At 46.1% G+C, this 22328-nt stretch overlaps 1 protein-coding gene across 3 annotated transcripts in view; it reads right to left on the bottom strand.

Moving 5' to 3' along the window:
• TNC (tenascin C) overlaps nt 1-22328 on the bottom strand; it is a 63444-nt gene that overhangs the window by 28739 nt on the left and 12377 nt on the right. For all 3 annotated transcript variants that reach the window (XM_005527193.3, XM_088065775.1, XM_088065776.1), the window contains exons 2-10: nt 11672-12247; nt 9497-10717; nt 7988-8251; nt 6875-6990; nt 6637-6793; nt 5773-6042; nt 4575-4760; nt 3745-3834; nt 2883-3146 (exon numbers count right to left, since the gene is read on the bottom strand). In XM_005527193.3, coding sequence (XP_005527250.2) covers nt 2883-3146; nt 3745-3834; nt 4575-4760; nt 5773-6042; nt 6637-6793; nt 6875-6990; nt 7988-8251; nt 9497-10717; nt 11672-12134 — 3031 coding nt within the window. In that variant the 5' untranslated portion in view covers nt 12135-12247. The remainder of the gene's footprint in view (nt 1-2882; nt 3147-3744; nt 3835-4574; nt 4761-5772; nt 6043-6636; nt 6794-6874; nt 6991-7987; nt 8252-9496; nt 10718-11671; nt 12248-22328) is intronic.

The raw sequence follows: 22328 nt of genomic DNA, 5'->3' as shown, positions 1-22328 counted from the left end.
CAGTGGTCAGCACTGCACTTTCCCATGGAACTGGCTCACCTAATCACTCTTGCTAATGTTCCTTTGAGTTTGTATAAAAAAGGGTGGCGCAATCTGAGCCTCGGAGCAGCCAGGAGAGGAAGAGGGACTGACGCACAACAGGGACAAGGGCCTTTGGTAAACAGCATAAATCTTCTGAGAAACATTCAGCAGAATGGAAAAGTCACTTCTCCAAGCCATGCTCTGCTGTACAAACTCACTTCCAGAGGCAAGACAGCATCACATCCAAGATTCATCAACAGTTGCTGCACAATCTGGGTCCTTCAGCAGAGGAATTTGAGCTTGGCTCTGGGTTTCTCTAGTGCTGGCTCATTTATCTCCCCAGGCCTCTCATGCCTGATGCATTGCCATCCATCCTGCTCCAGGCCCCACATTGTGCTCTGCAGGCAGGCTTCCAGAAGCCAAGCAGGAGAGAACAAAGCTGCAGTCTGAGTTCTGAGCTGCTCAGAGCTGGGCTACGTGCTCACCCTACAGATGAGCTGAGATCTGCTGGGACATGCTCAAGGCAAGGTCCCTCCAAGGAGTAAAATGGATCATTTTCTTTAATTTCTGAGTCAAACCTTTGTGCAGTGCTGGGTGGGACCCTCGTGATTCCTTCACTAATAACAGAAAGGAGTTTCCTGTTGTAGCCACAGCTTCCAGCTGCTCTCCAGCCAATCCACACACCTTGATCTTATAGGAAGTGTTGGCTTGGAGGCTCAATCCCAGCTCCCAGGGGTTCTCTGGGCAGGAAGGGCTCTGCTGTGACACTTCCATGTTCTCCAGCACAAAACTGCTGCAGGTTCCTGTATTCACACACCACAAGACACTAAAGCTGTGTGGTCTGTTCCACTCAGGACCACAAAGTCCCTCATGGAATTCTGCATTCCTGAAGCCTCTGGAGCAAAAAAACTCATTTCAGGGAGCTCCTCTAGGTCAGGACTCAATGCTTGCTTGTATTAGGATTAGGATTTGTAATTAGGATTACACTGCATGGAGCTACAAGAGACAGACAAGCAAATGGAAATGTGAAATATTCAGTTTTTCCTTTTCAGCAAGATTTAGAAAATTTCACTCTGTAATCTTTGCCATTCCTTGAGTGCAGGATCAGAGAGATCAGTTAAAAAAGACTGTGTCACTTGAGCTGCACTTCATCCCTGTGAAAAGACAGAAGCAACAGTGGCTTCCATCCTGTGCTGTGGAAGATTTTGTGATGTGTCCTTCGCTAGAGGTTCATGAGCTCTGAATATTTCAGCTTGCCCCTGCAAGAGAGGGCAAAACAAGATTGTTTGGCTTTAGCTTGAGGACTTGGGACCTCCCAAGTGCTGAAACATGGATAAAGAGGAGTGTCTTGAGGGAAGATGGAAAAGCAAAGTGAAGAGACCACTTGTCTTGTACCGCCCAGGCTTGCAGAGAATTTCTGCTCCCTGTGCTCTGTGTTTGGATTTGTCCATTCCCATGCAGGAGAAAGGTCACAGAGCCAGGTTATGTCAACTGCTGCTCCCAGGAGCCCACTGCAGAGCCCTCTTTGTTTACTGGTGCTCTGAGTAAAGACCTAAAACAAATACAGCGGCCAGATGAAGAAAAACAAAATAAAATAAAAGGCAAACTAGGAAAAATAAGCCACCTTGTGAAGCTTTGGGAGCTGGTGCTGGAAAGACCAGGCTGTGAAATTCCACAGCACATTGTTTCTGCCTCTTCACCATCTCTGCAGACTTCCTTGAAACCTCTCAGTCTTCCAGCAGAGAAAGCTGGAAAATTGAAGCCTGCTCACTGCTGCCACACAAACCTACAGCTTCTTTTTTTCTGTATGTGCCTCAAGGCTTCCCAATTTTTCCCTGCACTGGACACAGACCTGGCTTAGGCATCAAAAAACTCATTCAGGACTGATGGTTTCCAGACCATGTCACTCTCTGATGGATTGCTGTCTCTATAAAGCATTCAGAGGTTGTGCTGGCCTGAACACTGCCAGGGAATATGAACCCATCTTTGATTGTTTAAGCTGTGTAGTTATTAATTTGTAAAATCCACAACGTCTGGCACGTGCTCACCTCACAGATGGTCTTTGGGGAGAAAAGGATAAACACCCTGGTATCTGCTAGGGACAATAACCATAGCCCAGCTGATTCTGATTTCACCATCTCTGCTTGCTTAGAGCAGTAAAGGCTTTGCCTCACAGGATTTAGGCTGAGAAACCTAAAGATTCAGGACTTATTTTTGTTCTGTACTGAGATATAATTCCTTATGCAACAAACTTTGGCTCAAAATGTTTCACAAAGGATAAAACCTTGTTCAGTAAGTCATCTGATACTGGTCAGTGGGAGAGGTTTGCACAAATGGAGATGGCAGAAACAGAAATATGTCACAGTACCCAGTGGAAATGGTGGCTGGAACCAGATTGGGGCAGGAGCCTTTCCCACTTTTGGATGATAAAACTGAAATAGGACAACATCAGAGCCCCACAGGCCCTGCTAAGGGATGATGGCCTACAGTGAAGAGAATCAATTAGGCAGGAACAAACAATGTTAAACACGTTCTGGTTGCTCTTCCTCTTACTTTTTGGCTGTAGGAAGCAAAACATGTTAGAAGACATGATGCACAATAATACCCAGCCTCGCCTAAAACAAAGAATGAGTTCTACATCCATGCAGGACCAGTGGATGAGTTCTTTGTGAGGCCTCTCAGAGGATGAGCTCATTGGGAATATGGAGGTGAACACAGCAGGGAGGGAAATACAGAGCCACCCTTCACTCCCCCATGCTGGCAGAGCTGTGTGCTCTGCAGGACATTCCCCAGATATGCTTTAGGAAATCAGGTGAGGTTATCCCTGGGCTAGTCCTCGCCCATCAAAAGCTGTTACTCACCCGTGGAACCCTTGACAGTGGTGGGTTTGCTTTTGTGCCTGCCCTTCTCTGCCAGCAGGCTGATGGTGTACTCGGTGCCTGGATCCAGCCCCTGCAGCAGGAAGGAGGTGCTGTCCACAGGGATCTCCACCTCGCTCTTCTTCCCCGAGGCTCCGCTGTAAACGAGGCGGTAGCGGTCGAACTTGGCCACCGGCCTTCTCCAGTGAAGGGACAAGGTGGTCTCAGTGGGCTCACTGACTTCCAAGTCCTTGGGGTTATCAAGATCTACAAACAAAAGCAAAGTTGGTGTGTCTCTGAACTGGTTTTTTCAGGCATCTGTAGAGGAACATCTCCACTGAAGCAGCAGCTCAGGGTCTGCCCACCTTTGGCATCTTTTGAAACGGGTAGAGGATGATGATGATGATCTCCTTTACAGACAAAACCAGAACAAATTTCCCCCACTTACACTTGAGAGGCAAAAGTAAAGCCTTCAGATAATTCACCCGGGAAAAGGGGGTATGGTGTGAAAAATTCCAGATTGCCAGGTCAGACAGGAGTACTGCAACCACTCTTTGTCACATTAACATTTTGGCTACCACCATTCCACAGATAGAGGATGGCCAGAGTGATCAGTGGAAGCATAATTATCATTAAGGAGCTCACCTGGAGACAAAACTCCCAGAACATTAAGAACAGCAAAAAGAAGTCAGATTCAGAGGTCATGATCTTTGTGGGAATTTTTTTCTTTTCCTTGAGGGGAAATGTAGCAAAATTAAATCAAGAACTTTCTAAAATATCTCTTCTGGCATCTCTTAGAAATGAAAGAGTGGTTCCACCTGAGTTGTTGCCTCCTCCAGAGCTCAGATGGGATCAGGACACTCACCAGTGCCAGCGTTGATGGTGGCAGGAGCACTTTCCCTGTCGTTCCTCACTGCTGTCACTCCAATGCCATATTCAGTTCCAGGCCTCAAACCTATGAGATGGGGAGGAGAAATATCAGTTCCTGTCCATGGAATATGCCTGCAGGCATTTGTTGGAATAAGGAAGGCTGAATGGATGCAAAGCAAGAGATCTGCTTTCCTCTATGCAGAGAATTGAGATTTCTGTTGACCCTCTAGCTGACAAGCTGCAGACTGGCACCAGTGAATCCCACCCTGACATGAAAATGCCTTTGGAGCTTGGGATGTGAAGACACTTCCACAAAGCTGCTTAGAATTCGGGGAACTGACTGGTTGGAGATTCAGGGATGCACGTGGAAGTGAAATGGTTACATAGCTTCTGCTGGCTGGTTATCCACCTGCAGGCATGGAAATCCAGTTCACATGGCTTTTAACTCAACTTGGTCTACTCAAAATCATACAATCATGGAATAGTTTGAGTTGAAAGGGACATTAAAGATCATCTTGTTCCATCACCTGCCATGAGCAGGGACACCAGGTTGCTCCAAGCCTCATCCAGCCTGGCCTTGAACACTTCCAGGGATCCAGGGGCAGCCCCAGCTGCTCTGGGCACCCTGTGCCAGGGCCTGCCCACCCTCACAGGGAACAATTCCTTCCTAACATCTAATTTCAAATTTGTAACCTCTTGTCTCAAAAAAATATGTCTGAGATTGCTCAAAATCTGTTTGTACCTCTAAGGTATAGTGACCACAGGGACATTTTATCTCCATGTCCTGTGCCCTGGGGTGACAAAAATATCTCTCCATTCCCCTACCTGTGAGTGTAGCTCTGGTTGTGGCCTGGCTGCCCTTGGGCACCGCAATCTCCACGTGGTCCCCACCAGAGATGGGGGCAAACTTAATTCTGTAATTGTCGACATTGGCGTGGCTGTTCTTCCACTCCAGGGTGATGCTGTTGTCAGTCTGGGACACCCTCTTCAGGTTCCTGGGAGCATCCAGGTCTGGAATCAACCAAGCAATAAATAAATGATTAGGAGGATTTCTCTTCTGGCAGCAGTCTCTTGGGACAGTGCTTTTTAGGAGGTGAAATGACCCATAAAATTTCCTCTCATGATCCTGTTATGTCTTAACTACAAAAACCAGAGTTCTTCTAGCATGAAAAAGTAGAGCTCACCAGTTTCAGTTCAAGAAATTTAACTTCTGTTTCCTGAGACAAAAATAACATTTTCACTCCTAACAATTAGTTTTTATTACTAAGCAGGTTTTTGGAAAAACATATTTGGATGAAATTACTGTTTTCCTTTAGAAATACCTCAGTTTCCAAAAGGAAAAAAGAGCAAAGAACTGGTCATCTCTAGAATTTCTGTTCAGTAACATCTTGCATTCATGGCTGGAAGGAACTCTAAGTCTCAAAAAAAGGTGAATATTATATAGAAATTCAATGATCTTTCAGTTCTCACACCTGCAGTAGCCTCAAATCCTGCTCCAAAATAACAACTGTATTTTAGGATGAAAAGGGATCTAATTTGCAGATCTCTTATGCATCAAGCCTTGATAACCTGCTAAAGGACCCACACTTGCCAAAAACATTCCCAGAATCACTGAGGAGCACAGTAAATTTATAAAAGAATGGCAGGAAATATTTGTAGAACTGAAGAAGGAAAAAAAACCAAACAGTTCTCTGCTCCTAAGCTAATTAGGCAAAGAGAAATAAGATGGAATATGAACTATGGAAGATATTTAGCTCATCAGACAGACAAATGACCCAGAGGAATTTGCTTTTTGAAGCAGGGTTAAGAGACACAATAACCTAATTCCCATTTTTAAAATCAGATTCTTGGGGGGGTTCTAAATATTTTGGTGAGACAACAAGGCATAAAAGGCTCAGGAAATTATTCTCCACTTTCATGTACCTCTAAAATTGGGCTGATTTTGTGTTGGTCATCAACTGCCAACAGACACAAACAGCACAGGAGGATGGGTGGTGCCTGTGTCACCTTCCCAGCCCCTCACCTGTGACAAAAACTTCCTTCACAGGGTCGCTTTCCATGTCCCCTCGACGAGAGACGAGCGTCACTTCATACTCTGTGTGTGGCCTCAGGTTGCCAATGAAATATTGGTTCTCATCTTCAGAGAGGTCAATGGTTGTCCTGTCCCCTGGAATGTCCTTGGGGCCATAAGTGAGCTCTACACCTTCAACTTCAGCCAAGGGTTTGGACCAGGTGACGAGAGCCGTGGTGTCGGTGATGTCTTTGGCCTCCACCTGGCTGGGGGCATCAAGCTCTGTTACCGAGCAAAAGAGAGGGGGAAAGGGGCTTTTAAAATAAACCTTGCCATGAAAAAAAACCCCATATTCTTATGCCTTGAAATGGTGATTCAGAACAAAGTTAAAATTAGTATCCTCATTTACGCTCTTCCTTTGGATCCTATGGTTTTAGACTCCAAATGGAATCAATCCATCAGAAGCAAATCCATCAAATCTCCTTCAAACCAGAAGCTGCCAAAAGAAAGAAAAGCAGGAACCCTAAGAGCTTCCCCACCTTCACACACCCTTCATGCAAATATCACCAGGATGAAACGAATTCTAGTAAGGAATTCTAGTTCCTGCTGATGTACACCTTGAAAAAAGAATAAAAGTGAATACTGCCTGCTACTTTCTAGCTGGACATTAATTCCCTTTCTGCTTCAAACAGGAAATATGGAGAGGAATTATTTTTTCCTCATGTATTCATTAGCAACTCCACTGTTTCCTTCCCCCCCACCTCACTCCATTAACTCACAGTGTAGAATTTGAATTTCTCGTGTTTAAAAAACCCCAAACAGCAGAAGTTTTCTTGGTGGCCAACTGAAACCAGACCAAACAGAGGCTGTGCTTACTTGTGGTGATGACTTTGGACAGTCCTGGTCCTCTGGTGTTGTTCTTCACTATATGGATGGACACATTGTATTGCTGCCCAGGTGCCAAACCTGGCTGCATGTAGGATGTCTCTGGCCTTTTCAAGCTGCTGGTTATGTCCCCATTATCATCCTTTTTCTGGAACACATGGGACAAATCAGTGAGTACAAACATTAAAATCCAGGATTTTTCACTCTATATGTGAAACTGCTTCCTCACCATATTATGGAAGACCAGCTCCCAGCCATCAAAAGAAAAGTTCAGAGGGTCCCACTCCACCTGGACGGATGTTTCCCGAACAGATTTGAATCTCAGACCTTCTGGAGCAGGCAGATCTGTGGCAGAAGAAAGGGATATTGTCACATGAGTAGCAAATTCCCATAAATAGGGTACTGGGGTGGGACATCTTTCCACCTTTAGAAAAATCTGCCAGGGGGGAACTGCAGCTGAGGTGGTTAAACTCTTGTGCTTAAACTCTCCTCAGATCCAGTTATTGTGGTTTTGGAGAGACTTTCCTGAGCTGGTTTATATGTCAACTTAGAATAAAATTAATTTTACCATCGAAATCTCTTTTTTTGGTGCCTTCTCGAAAGAAGCCTGGTGTTGACTTGGGAAGTCAGGAGAGCTGAATCCTGCCCCAGCTCTCCAGAAGTGAGCTCAGAAGTCAAAGAGCATCTTTTGATATCGGGATGTTTAGATATGACAGTGATGTACACAAAACAAAAAGGAAGATGAACAACAGAAGGACAGACAGGCAGATAAAAGGTAAGATATATTAAAACACATAAAACAAATATAACCTCCATTATAGCTAAAATGGTTTAAATTCAAGTGATTTCATATTGCTCTTTTACATGCTGCTACATTTTTTTACTTTTTTCCCAGGAAGAATTACCAGAATTTTTAAAATGAACTCTATAATAATGAAATGCACATTATAATAAAGAAATGTGCATTTCAATAAAGAGGCCACAGTTCTTAATTCACAAAGACCCCTATATTGGGAGACATTGAGAGCAGAAGAGCTTGTGAGCTGTGCTTCTAACACAGTCCCTGGTGCTGGAAGAAAGGAGAAAATGGAAGTGCAGAAGGCTGTTTTTTCCAGGCCAACACTTGAACTGAAAGTAGAAAATACAAAATAATATCCCAAAAAAGGAATGTAAATCAATACGTCTGAACTGAAAATAGAAAATGCAGAATAAATACCCCCAAAAAAGGGATGCGAGTCAACACATACGAAGTGAAAATAGAAAATACAAAATAAGCAACATCCCAAAAGAGGGATGCAAACAGAGCAGACAAAAAGATGAATACAGGGAATATTATACTCACATGTGGCTACCCTGGCGCTGACTGGGATGCTCTTCTTGTTTTTAAGGATTGCAAAGACACGGATAAAGTACTCCACGCCTGGCTCCAGCTCATGGATGGTGGCAGCTGTGTGGTTTCCTGGCACAGTGAACTGCATGTCCAAGCCCCCACTGCTGGTGGGGACGTAGGTGATGAGGTACTCGTTGACGAGGTTCTCGTGCTTCCACTCCAGATTGACAGTTTTATCCGTCACGTTGGTCACAGTCAGCTCAGTTGGAGGAGACACTGGGAATGGAGGGGGGAAATAAAAAGGCCAGACCAAATTTATAAGAAGTTCTCAAGGCTCAGGGAATAATGACTTGCCCAGTTTCACATTTTCCCAGGAGCGGTTCCTAAGGCTCATCTCACACGCAGGGAATGGGGAAGGCATGTCCCACAAATTAGCTGCTGAGGAAAGAAATGCTCAGCTGATGGAGACTACAGACATTTCCAGAAGCCATGGGCCAATTCTGCTCTCACACTTGCACACAACCTCTGGCTGACTGCATTCCAGCTGCTCCTCTCATGGCTGCAGCACAAGACTGCTATAGCTGGGTCCTGAGGGATTCAGATGTTTAATTCAACTGCCAGCAGCACATGATTGTAGAGCTAGAAGTCCTGGGATTTGCACAGATTTTCCAAAGTAAAATAAAACATTATTATTTGAGTAAATGCTTGCAATAGATCTGCCTGTGCAAGATCACAAAGTGGGGCTTAGGCACTTTCCAGAAGGAGAAGATGAAAGATGGGAATTTCTTTTAAAGGGTATTCATTGTCATTTATAGTGTTCTCAACCCCAAAATACTCTTTGATTACTCTACCAAAATTTAGTTTCACAATTTCTCCCCTGGGATCTACTAAAGAAAACTACTTCATTTATGGTGTATTGCCTGTCATTATCTGGCTGCCAAAATTTTCTATCAATTTCCATAGAGTCAGTGGTCCTGGGGAACCAAGCGTGTAACTTTATAGCTAAGTTTCCACTCCAGCTGATCCCACAATTTTTCTCTTAAGCTTCTGTAAGATCTAATATACACACATCCATATACATACAAATATATGTGTATATATATGTGCCCACACGTGTAGTAAGAAGACTCTGGAACATTTCCCTTTTCTCCTTAGCTAGAACAGCTTCTTTCAGCTTTTTTTTTCTAGCATCAAGAGGTGCTATGAGAAATTGAAGTGTCATGGTGACAACTCCCCGCCAGTGCTGGCTACAGCACCGGTGACATCATGGTGGGAGCAGTAGTGGAGGTGACAAAGGCAATGCAGTACCATCAGAAGCCCGCTGTCTTGGTGACCACCAAAAGTCACCAGAACCTGCTACACTACTCAGCCCTGATATTTCAGGATGCCAAGAGCTACTGGTGTTGCATCTCTGATCCTGCTGTTTGGACTATGTTGGAAAAGCAGCAACAGGGCCCAGCTCTCTGGAAAAGCTTCACGGAGTGTCCATGGCCGTTGGACGGCCCAAGGGGAAGCACCTACCATCGGAGCAGTCATCCCCGATGTAGCCATCCTCGCAGACACAGCGCCCGTCCACGCAGCGCCCCGCGTTGTTGCAGTCATTGGGGCAGGAGCGTTCCCGGCAGTCCTCACCCACGAATCCCTCGTGGCACACACAGCGCCCGTCGACGCAGCGCCCACGCCCGTGGCAGTTGTTGGGGCAGGCCAGCTCGCCGCAGTGGTCCCCGGTGAAGCCGTTGTCACACTCGCAGTGCCCCTCCACGCAGCGCCCGCGGTGGTGGCAGTCGTGGGGGCAACGCAGCTCCCCACAGTCCTCGCCCGTGTAGCCCTCGTGGCACACGCACTGCCCGTTGACGCACAGCCCGTGGTTGTGGCAGTCATTGGGACACCGCAGCTCGGCACAGTCCTCGCCCGTGAAGCCCTCGTGGCACACGCACTGCCCGTTCTCGCACCGCCCACGGTTGTGGCAGTCATTGGGACACTGCAGCTCCCCGCAGTCCTCCCCGATGAAGCCCTCGTGGCACACGCACTGCCCGTTCTCGCAGCGCCCGCGGTTGTGGCAGTCATTGGGACACCGCAGCTCCCCGCAGTCCTCGCCCAGGAACCCCTCGTGGCACACGCACTGCCCGCCCACGCAGCGCCCGCGGTGGTGGCAGTCGTTGGGGCACCTCCTGTCACTGCAGTCGTCGCCCACAAAGCCCTCGTGGCACACGCACAGCCCATTCTCACAGCGCCCGTTGCCATGGCAGTCGTTGGGGCAGGTGAGCTCCCCGCAGTCCTCCCCGGTGAACCCCTCCTCGCAGAAGCACGTGCCGTTCACGCAGCGCCCGCGGTCGAAGCAGTCGTTGGGGCAGATGAGCTCGCTGCAGTCCTCGCCGGTGTAGCCCTCATCGCACACGCACTCGCTGTCCACGCAGCGCCCGCGGCCGTGGCAGTTGTGGGGACACAGGGGCACGCTGCAGTCGTCACCCACAAAGCCCTCGTGGCACACGCACTGCCCACCCACGCAGCGCCCGTGGGGGCCGCAGCCCTGGCCGCAGAGCTCCTGGCTGCAGTCCGGGCCTGTGTAGCCCTCGAAGCACACGCACAGCCCGTCCACGCACTTGCCCTGGTCGTTGCAGTCGGAGGGACACGAGGCTTGGCTGCAGTTGGGGCCCTTCCAGCCGGGCTCACAGATGCAGCCGCAGATCTCGATGCTGTAGTTGCCATGCCCGCTGCAATAGGGTGTGGTGTCCAGGCGACCTGTACCAACCATCCCAAAAACTCATTACTCCCATGGCGCTAGGATGCCTTAGGCCAGCGTGGCACATATGACCCAAAAGGGCTCTGATTTTCCAGTTCCCTACAGGACATCAGATTTCAAAGTTTTTAAATGAGAATCTCTCTTTCTTTCTCCAGCTAGATTTACTTTGCCAGGAAAGCTTTAATTTGCTCTAATTCCAGGGAAGAGCCCTTGCCAATGACTTGGTAATTGAGCATGCTAGATTCCTCCTTCATTCTCAAAATCCTCTTCCACTGACTGAACAGCTTTCCTGACTGCTTCATTAGGGAATGCACCATGAAACATCATTCATCCATTCACCCCAGAACACAAAAAAGTCAGGCAGCACATTGTGTCATCTGCTGTATCAGCAACTGGGAGACTGCTCTGAGCTCAGAGGGACACATTGCTCTGAAGAAGACTTGTGTTTCTTTTCTTGTATGACCAAATCCCTACCCTCAATTTAAAAATCAACCAGCCAGACACATTTTTTCCTCTTCTATAACTATTTGTGCTTGTCTATTGCCTTATGTCCTGCTGTATTTTTATTGGTCTCTACTAAAGAAAACTTGGAAGCGAAAATGGTTACATTGGCAGCTTCCTCAAGGGGACAATAAGTGGAGCCAAAAGCTTGGACTGTGTGAGTTTTAATCTTAACCCCGACACAGATTATCACTGTGCCCAAGGGCTGTCCATGCTCAGTGCCACAGCTACAAAGGGTCCCAGGCCGACTCTTGACCCACAGATCCACAAAGCTGTGACACTGTGAATGAATGTACTTTGCACGCTGGCCAAACACATTCCCAGTTTTGATTACGTTTCAAATTTAACAGGTTGACTTGTGCTCATTCTTGAAACAGATTGGAATATCACTCTAAACAACATCTACAGCCAGCACAAGAATTTCCCCCAAGAGCGTCCCCAGCCTGCCTTACCTTCTACTGCCTGGGAATTAGGACAGCATCCAGCCCCGCTGGCACACTGCTCCCGCAGGGAGGAGACCAGCCCCTCCAGCTCCTCTAGTCTGCTCAGCAGATCCTTAATGTCTGGGGCAGCTGCACAGCCACAAGCCCGGCGGGGAATGTTAATCCTGTGAGTGAAGACAATCTGGTTCCCCTCATTCACCGTGTGCTCCTCGTAATTCTTGATGGGCTCAATTTCCGCCTTCAGGTCGGCGTCGCCACTGGCCGTGTCCAGGTCCACGGAGCAGAGGGAGCCAACGGGCAGCTTAATGTTGTAGACATGGTTGAACACCACAGGCTGGTTATCCTCTGGCAAGGTCACGTTCAGCCCAGCCTCCCTCTTCTGCCGGATAATTCTCTTGATGAGTCCCCCAGTGACGTGCTGGGACAGCAAAGCGAGGATGGCACAGGCCAAGACCCAGCTGGGGAGTCCCATTGTGGTGCCTGGTTCCCTTTCAAGGCTGAGAGAGTCTTAGGTCTGCCTGGCCTTTGTAATCTGCTGCAGAAATTGGAGAGCCAGATCCTTTTCTTTCCTGGTGTGTTTGTTCCCTAAAAAAAGAAGGAACAGGGATTAACAGCAGCCACACCACCCAACAAAACTGTTCATGTGCTGCATCCTCCGAGAAGAGGACACTTCACCCAAGCTGTTGAGCTTGCTCTGATGTGTAATAACAGTGGTTTTCCATAATCCCAGTGTGATTCTGAAGGAAATGTCACCAGAGATGAAGGAAGCTGCTGTTGTTCCCAGGTTAGAGCAAATACAGTGGGTTGTAGAAAGTTTAACTCCCTCAAGTAGAAGACTGGGGCAAAGATGCCTGCTGAGTCCCAGCTCAACTGAAAACAGAGGCAGATAAAATAAATATGTGATCTGTTATGATTTAACCAATGTTAAATTCTGTATTTCCTTCACCCCTCCACTGCTTGAAGGCTGCTCAAGTTTGGACCATGGAAGAAACTCGAGACATTGTCAAAAGGTGCATCAACACCCCCAAGCTCATCCCATCCCTTTTCTGTGTTTTAAATTACTCCAATGCTGCTGTGGAATCTGAACTCCAGGGCTTGTAGCTGCATAGTAAGCTCCACTGCATGATGATTTATCAAGAGCATGAAGATAAATGGAGCTCTCTGCAGGTGGAAGGTTCTGGTGTCAGTGCTTGTATCACAGGGATATTTTAGTATAAAAGTAGTGAGATACAAGAGAAGCAGAGACTTCAGCCATAGAGACAGCAATAAAACCACATGTGTAAAAATGCCTTTTTAGCAGCCAATATCTCTTTCCATCAGGCAGCATTTCCCACTGTCTGATCTTTCTTCAGCTATAACACAATAACTCGTGTAAAGTTACAATCACCTGTCTGGCCTCTACAGCTCCTCCTAAACTCACTCTTTTCAATTAGCTCCAATATTTCCTCTTCCTCCTCAGTCTGTGCATGTTCCTTTTCAATGGAGTAAGCCAGGGGAGTGGAAAGACATCCATTGACTTCCATGCAGGATCAGCCCCTCAGCACGTAGAGTGAGGAGCCAAAGCAGTAATGGACTGCCCGAATGAGCACACCTCATAAATGTCATCTCAGCATTTGTTTTCCTTCCCACTCCCAGAAGAGCTTGGTTTAATGGTTAGATCAGCGACTGTGCTTTCAGTGGTTGCAAGCTATGAAATGCCACTAATGGAGGAAACAGCAATTTATTCTCTAAACATCATAGTTTTTATGCTAATTTATTTGTCAGATGAGAGACCAGCCTCTTCCACCTTTCTGATTCCCCCAAAGTGGAGGGATTGTTTTTCCCATGCTATCGCAGCTGCTTTTTTGAGGGAATGACAATAACACATCAGACACTTCACTGAAGTTTAGTGAGTTTTGTAGGGAACCTTGAGCTCACAAAGGACAAACTTCACCCTTTTTTACTGGGGAATAAATCAGAAGTAAACAAGCAGCAAGGAAGGCTTTTTCCTTGTTACAGAAAACCATTCAGCTTTAAGGCATTTCTAACACTTACCCCATTTGCTCAAATATTTCTGCAAGCCCTGCCTGCACCAGAAGAGATTTCAAGGTTGTTAATAAAGAATAACAGAGACAGACATGGTCCAGGTCTCATTTCTCACTCAACCCCTAAACTGGGTTGCCAGTTCATGAAACATGTTTGGAACTGTATTTGAAGTGGGATTTTAGTCTTGAGAACTCCCACTTGGGCTTTGCAAAGTGCTTCCTATGCAATTCCATATGCCGTTATGCACTTTTTACCCCAGGACAAGGTCATAAAACTGGTGCCTAACCCTCAAGTAGTCATTAAAGGGACGGGCTGCTTGACAGATGGATCACCAGTGGAAAATGGAACAAACTGGAGGCAGCTCTGCAACTCATTCTCACTGAATTTTAGTGAAAGCTGATGGCTTCTGTAAATACCAACCTACAGGAATACTGGCCTTGCCCAAACCAAAGAAATTGCACTTTTTCTGCTGACCAGTGTGAGCTGACAAACCACTTAACCATGATACAAACTGTGATTTCTTTAATGTGCCTGGGAAAATGAGAAACCTGCTCTGGCAAGAGCTGCTGTCACTGTCACCTTCACTACTGATGAAAGCCACATGAACACCAGGACTCTGAGTGGACACTTGCTGCATTAGAGGCAGCCAAACCCAGCTCATAGATGATACTGGAAGAATTAATGTGTCTTGGCTGACATCCTTTTGAAGTTTCTGGAGAAACATCATGGTGGTCTCGGAGCAGCATTCCACGCCTGCACTGTGACCCCTGTGCTTTGACACCTCGTGTGATGTCTGAGCTAATCCATCCCCATCAGGTGTTTCACATCCCATCTGCCAAGGGCCCAGCATGGTTAGCTGAGCTCCACTCCTGGATCTGACATCTACAAAACCAGACACCTTCCTCCAGTTGTTTATACATTAGCCATGGTCTTGGCTGGGAGAACAAAGAGGACATCCTTCCCTCCAACCCCAATTCCTCAAACACATCCAAACAACAGCTCTGACCACAATCGACCACCCGGGAGAAGGAGAGAAATGAAGCCACAGCGACTGCCAGGCACTGTTGTCCCTTCATTTTCTCTCATCTTCCCTTCAGAACAGCTTGTGTGGATTGTATTTTAAACCTGCCTCTTGGAGAAAGCCTCCTGATATTTCCTTTGCAGACATCAGCTGCTGGATTATTTAGGGGCAACTAAAAGTCTTGCAGCAAAGGTTGGCAAAAAAATGACCCTTCTCATCATGAATTTGGCCTTGTGGTCTGTTAGAAGAGCTGGGTGACGTCTGACATCTCTCAGGTACTTTGAGAGGTTTGTATGACCCAGAATGTGTCTATTGTTACAAATATTTTTTTGTCTAATAGGGAACAGCTCTCATCCTAATGAGCTGTGCCCTCAGGTCTTCCTGCCTCCCTGACTACAAAAATCGTGGACAGGATGATGTGGATGGTCTGCAAAATGTTCTGCTTGTCATGCAGGACAACAAATCTAGAGATCCTGTTCTCCCCATCTGGTCACTGGCACCTTCCCACCCTCCTTGGGCAAGAGCTGTCTCCTGCTCTCCTGCTGCCCCAGGCACAACCTCAATATGAATGAGAAGAAAAGGTGTTGTGGCCCCTCACACATCTTAAATATCTGAATAAAAAATATAGATTATGAATTGAGAGGCAAATTGTAGCATCTCTGCAGTACCAGCTGGGGGAAAAGGAGATTCAGGTAATAAAAGAATTTTCTTATATGAACATTAACTTTGAAAGTTAGATTTTAACCAAATAACAAAAAAAGGCTATTTCTAGAAAACACTCCTGAAAAACCTGATCACTGCCTGGTGATACACTTAATAATATGTGGTGGAGGTAAGATGGACTGCCAAAAGCACAAAGGCAAGGAATAATTTTCATTTCCACTGCAGCCCTTTCATCTGAAGATCTGAAAGCACGTCACAGTCTGGTTGTCAAAAGCTGAAAAAATGTTATTAAAAAGAGTTATTTCTTTGTTTAGACATTCCCCCATTCCTCTTGCCCCCTCCCAGATCAGAACTTTTTCAGGACCTTTGCATTTAATTAGAAATTTGTTTCTTAATAGGAAATTTTCAATCAATCTTGAAAAACCCCCCAGGAATCCTGACTCCTGGGGAATACTAAGCAAAGGTAATGCATGAATATTTCCCTTCCCCAAAGCCGTATTTGCTGGAAAGCAGCAGGTGTGAGGAACTAAATTAATGTCTGCACACTTTAAAGTCCCGGTGTGGCACTCCAGTCTCTCCTGAACATTCAGGAGTGGCAGAGTTGTGAGATGATTTGTGGGTATGTGGAATGATAAATATGCAGATGAGAGCCCTGTGCAATTTTAATCAAAACAGATTGCAGCAAGGAAGGAATGGAGGTGTTAAAAACTATCTCAGCTGTCCTTCCTAGCGAAGGCAGAAGGCTGATTAGATTTGCTCAGACACCCTCTACATGTCATGACTTGGAAATTAGACATGAAAGTGGCAGGGAAAAAAAGAGAAGGAAAAAATAGGAAAACAATTCCTGTCCAAGGAGATACTTCCAACATTACAGCAGGAGGGGATCAAATATTGTCAGCACCATATTGGACTCAAGCACATCTTGTTAAAATCTGGGTAAAATAGCAGCGGGCTGGATTCTGACAGGGAGGAAGACTTGGCTGGAGAAGAGCCAAAGCCCTCTCCAGGGAACACAACAAGGAGCATTTTGAGGTTTGTAAATTGCTAACCCCAAAACAGTTTTCTGTGATCCGTTAACTGCGGGAATTTGGTGTTTCCAGAGTTTCCAGTGAGGTGTGATCCATGTGTTCCCTGCAGCCTGGAGTGCCCAGCACTGACACCACGTTATCACTGCCCCAGGAGCAGAAGAGCCACAGCAGGGATCTGATCTGAGCTGGACCATTCCCCCTCCATGACTCCAGACATGGGGAGTTCCTTCTGCAAGGAACACAAGTTGTTCCTCATCGAGACCATCTGCCAGAGGGCATTTTCACAAGGCAAGGCCTCAAAGGATGTGACCTCTCAAAGCCAGGGTGCTGGGGTGGTTCTGGCACGGGACTCCCCAGGCTCTGGGAATCTTCTCCAGCAGAAGAACATTCAGTCTGGGGTAAATTGAAATGTTCTCAAAGCAAGGGACGGGGGAAGTTCTGATGTGTTGGGCCAAAACATGAACAGCTCTGACTTCATCATCTTTCACTGCTCTTTCCACACATTCATAACGGCAGAAAATAATTTTTTTTCCATCCCCAATTCCAACAGGGTGAAGGGATCAGCAGGGATACTCAGTGTAGGTCAAACTGCATTAAATCACAGTGGAGAGCAGAAATTCATAGCAGTCCTAAACCATTAGCCCTGAATCTTTTCAGCAGAAATGATCAAAGACACCTTTTTTTATGCAATTTTTTTTCCTCTCTTATTTACACTGTATCCCTTCTAAGGGGGGGAATTTTAAGGCTGTCAAATTTAGAGTAATTCAGAGTATCCACTGTGTTCCCCAAGGCTCCTGGAGAACGCGTGTGCAAAGAAGTGTGGCAATTATTCCAACCCCAATTAGACCCCGCAGATATGAGCAGGCCCTGAGGGTGTGAAACTCCAAAGGGAAATTTTCATAATTCAGGAATTTTCTTCAAAGTCTTAAACTGGCTGCCCAAAGAGGTGAAAAAAGGGTCATAACTTTCAGAGGGGACAGAAGGAAGCTGATTGCCTTTTTCTCAGTGGTTCTAACAGATAAAGTGCAGAGTGGTAAGCAGGAATCCATCCAGGTTCCAAGTTGAGGACTTACCTTTTATTTATAGTCAAACAACTTCACTTCTACCTCCATGGCTAGGTCATAAAGAATAAACATCCTGCAATTGCTCTACAGTTTTCTAGATAAGAAATTCCACAGCTGTAAGGCCCCTACAAAACTATGGATCCAGGCTCAGTGACCTTCCTTTAATGAACAGAAAAACGTGCAAGCACTGAATAAAAAGCCTTTGCTACCCCACTTATGCCAGATTTTCAGATTAAAGCTCTTGGAAATTACAAAGGGAGATAAGCATTAACCAGAATGATCTGTCTGTCTGTGGGAGTGAAATTAGTGTGAGAAAGAGGGAAAAAGCAAGGAGGCATCTTCTGGAAAAACTCCATGGAGAAAGGGGCAGAGAGAAAACAACTGGGAAGGAAGTTTTAAAAGTTGTTTGATTAGAGGAGTTGAAGTGTAGGGATACAAGTGACACAGACACACTTTTTCTGTCACAGAAGGGACTCAGTGATGTCCACAGCCCCTCAAGAGGAGCCTCATGGCACCCACATGTGCTGCAGGGAGGTGAAGAGCCTCTTCTCCAAAAGCTTTTGTAATCATAATGGATAAACAGAGCACACTCATCCACTTTAAATATGGAAAGCTGGGACATGGAGAGGCTGGCACTGAGAGCCCTGAGCTCCCCAGGAGCCTCTGCCTTTTTGCTGAGGTGTTTTCCTCTACAAGCCACCACTGAGTGCCACCACAGTGGTTCAAACACCTCCCAGAAGGCATTTAGAGCTCTTAAAGCACATAAAAGAACATTTTCCTCTGGATGTGCCTGCCTTTGTGACTTAAATCCTTCTCATTTCAGGGCAAACCAGCAGTTTGTGTTTGAAGTGGGTGAGCAGCCACAGCTCAGGGCTCTGGATGCCACCTGGGTCCCATCTGGGGCTGGTACTGCACATTCCAGAGCACTGGAACTCTCTGGGACTGAGGACAGACACAACCAAGAACACCCTGAGTGCACTTCATGCAGGATTGATTCCTGAGCTGTCACAGATCAGAGTTCTCAAGCCCAGAATGCATCCATCATCCATTCCAAGGGCCTGGCTCACGCCGCCGGAATTACTCATAAAAGCAATAGGAATTTTAGATTATCTTAAATCCTATGAGAGGTCCTGTGATCACATTCATACCTCAGACTCTTTCAAAGAACTGCAATTTAAACAATTCGTGAGTGCTTTTTGCCCCATGCAGCCCCTGAGGTCCTGCATTAAATATCACTCAACTAAGCCCGAATTTTTCAGTTCCGTTTTCACCTTCGGCTCTTAGACGATGTTCCTGTTTTGGGGAAGCTGTAGAGTTTCTGGTTCACAGATCCTACTGTACACAATCTGGAAATAAAACAACTTGGATGCACTGTAGCCTCTGCCCATTCTACCTTGGCTGGAAAGCAGCAGTGGCAGGGCCTTGCCAGGGCTGTTTTGGAAGGAATTTTAATTAATTGCTTTGTGTACAATTTGGAATTTAGCAAAGGCTCATATTTCAAAGCCATCAGCATGACAGTGCCACAAAGGGGAAGGAGAAATAACCCTCTGAAGCCAACATCCATAAAAAAGTGAAAGAGCTCTGGTAAATTCTGAATGATAAGCATAGAAGGAGACCCATGAGAGACTCAACCTTCTGTTGTTCAGTGACTATTTTGAGGTAAATTAGCATGATTATTCCATTATAAACTACTTTTGTTTCAGAAGTTTTGTCCTTTTAGCCATGGAAAATCTCTCCAGGTCTATCCTTGTTCAGGATCTCCGAGAGAGAACAGAACTTTCCAAACTAAACAATGAGTTTGGCTCTTTTTCAAAGCAGAGGGAAAATTCAGGGATTGGAGGTGGTCTTATTCCAGTAACAGTGACACCTTTGACCAGAGAAATATTGAATATATTGAAGAAAATCTCATTAATTAAATGAAAAATTAAATCAGCAGGCAGAGATACAGCTGGGAGAAAATGACTGCTAAAAACATACAATAATTAAACAGAAGTGAAAATCAGATTACGTGATGAGGTGCCTGGAATAACAGGATATGGAACTCAGCAACAAAGAGCAGCCTTCCAGTTTCTGGGTCCTACAGACTCTGCTGATTTGTGTTTCTTAGGAATTACCTGGCTGATGATGAGAAAAGCAAAGAAATCCCATCTGAGCATAGCATTGCTATTGCCATTCCATCAGGAGCAAAAGCTCAGGGGAGAGCCAGGAATGTGGGAATGGTGCTGAGCTGGGACTTGGGAGAGCTGATATCATCCCCCAGTTCTGCCATTTCAGCCCAGTCAGTTCTCACCCTGATTTCTAATAAGTCTAAACAAAGTACAAGTAACTAAACTTCCTAATTCTACATTTCTAACTGCTCTAGAAAGATCCTTCAGTTTACCCCTGAGGAAGGCTTCCTCTGCTCTCAGTTTTTCTGCATAACTCAATGCTCTTCATGCTAGAATGTCTGCATTCTTTTAATATATCACCTGGATTGGAGAAAGCCCCAAATGTGTTAAATAAAAGGAGAAAAGTGTCTACAGATCTTAATGAGTTTTAATCACAGTCACCCCCTAAATAGGTCAAAGGTGGGGACAAGATTGGTGGTGAAAAGGGCAAAGGAGATCTTTGGAAATGGCACAACCTGGCTGGAGCAGAGCTGCTCTGACACCACCACCGTGCTGTTTAGGGCAGAACTTACCCTTCAGACCAATTATTTTTAGAATAAACTCAAACCTGGAGGCTTTGCAACTTCTGTCTCCAACAGGTATCCCAAGCATGATGAAGAATTCACATTTACAGGAGCAGAGCCCAAGGAAGTGGCATCTGCTGGACCCTGTGAGATCCCAGCTTGCCTTGGCTCATGTCAGAGCCTCTCAGCTATTTAAGCTGTTGTTTAAATGAGAAGCATCCAACGTGGCATTATGTAATAATTATATATAGACTGCCAGCCTCGGGAAGAGACCACACTAAAAACAGGAATCCAAAGCTCTTAACTCATTTCTGGTACTACCAGATTTAATAAAATTATCTGCATCAAAAATGAGTGAAGGTAATTGCTAAGTGACTTGGAAGCGTGGTGCAGAATTAATCAGACCACACTCGTAATGTGGTGTTTAATCTTTCATGTAATTTGCTGCTAAATGTGCATAATTAGAAACAAATAAATGATACATCTCAGTGTGAGCAGCAGATGTGCTGCCTTCCAGCATGGTTAGGAGCTCCTGACTAGGGATAATGGGGCTTAACCCAGGTCTCCAGCTTGGGCCTTGATGGGATATTGCCTTTTAGCTCATTTTACTTTCAGAACTGCAGGAGCCCTTCCTGCATTTCCTTGGAGGTCTTGTCCAGCAAAACTGTGCCAGGGTGGGGAGCTGCTCACCACGTCCTCCTCCTCATCACAGGGGCAGCAGGAGCTCAGTCTTGACAGCCAGACTGAGATCCCAAAGCACCTGGCTGGAAACCCACCAGCTTCCCGAGCAGGGATGAGATCCTTGGGATGAGCAGGGATGAGATCCTTGGGATATCACTGCTATCCAATATTAGGTGCTAAAGGCCTTGAGAGCACCAAGACCACACAATGGTGTCACTTCCCATCCATCAGGGAGGGATTTGTGCCACCTTTTGGCAGAGGGTGAGTTTGGGGAGAGCTGTGTGTGACCCCACAGGCGCTCCCAGAGCCGCTCCTGCCTGCCAAGGCTCCGAGTATCCAACAAAACCCCAAGGCACAAAGGGAGCTGGGAGTGAAAACCAGCCCTGCTCCACCACTGCATCCCTGTGCCAGGGCTGGCTGCTCCAGCAGGGCAGCAGCCCAAAGGCAGCCCCAGCCAGCAGGGCAGGCTGCTTGGGAGCAGGAAAATCTGAATTTCCATACGTGTTTGGTCCCAGCCACTGAGGAGGACGTTGGCAAAGCGTATGCCCGGCCAAGGGGAGGTGGATAAAGCACTTCCCTGCAAAGGTTTATTTTGGGTGTGCTGGAGGCTGAATTCCTGGGCTGGAGTAATCCTGGGGATGAGGTCATGTGTTCCCTGAAGGGGCTGCTTTGTAGCCAGCGTTAGTTAGCAACGCTTTTTCTCTTATCAAGCATCTGATTAAACTCACAAAAGAAGGGTCTTTAAAAAACAGGCTCTGGCAGAATTGAGAAGCGAATAAATAAATGGAATTTGGGTTTTTTTTGTGGTTTTATTTTGTTTTTTTTTCATTTTGCCCTACAGGAAAAGGGGAGATGAATAAGATGGGAAAGGGGGACAGCAAATTGATTCCTTGTTCTGAGATGACAGAACAAAGATCTTCATCTATTTTCAAAATTTTGTCAGCCCTGTGGCAGACACCAGGTGCACCCAAATATCACCTGGGAGGCTCACAATGCAGCACCCCAAACCATCCCACACCTCTCCCTGCCCCAGTGACCCAGCACCCACCTTCTGCAGCAGCAAAACCCTTCACCAGAAATGGGCTTTTGTTCCATTATGGAGGAGGTGAACTGAAATTGGGCTCCAATTCTTATTTGACATGAAGAAAGACTTGGCTGGCTGGCACTGATCTCTCTGTAAGCACTCAAGCATATTTATAAATGATATTTACTGTACTTGCTAGAATATTTACTGTACTTACTAGAATGACAATATTTCAAATCAGTTATTTGGTGGCGTCAGTGGTTCCCTATATCAGAATTAAATATTTATTTTTGTTCCTCTCATTTTGTATAATTTCATTCAGTATTTCCCTCCATTGTCCTCTCCACTGGGCGTCCAAAAAAAACCCCAAAGTGTAAATGTTGTCTCTATAAAAGAACTGAAGCCAGGTGATGATAAAGTAACAGATAAAACTACTTAAAAGTTTTTCACACCACATATTTGGTCAGTGAAAGGTGCCATCTTTCATTT

Source organism: Pseudopodoces humilis, chromosome 22 (assembly GCF_049639895.1).
Source record: "Pseudopodoces humilis isolate 2021_Gansu_Grassland_sample_001 chromosome 22, ASM4963989v1, whole genome shotgun sequence".
NCBI classification, from domain to species: domain Eukaryota; kingdom Metazoa; phylum Chordata; class Aves; order Passeriformes; family Paridae; genus Pseudopodoces; species Pseudopodoces humilis.
This window is presented reverse-complemented; position numbering and strand designations above follow the sequence as displayed.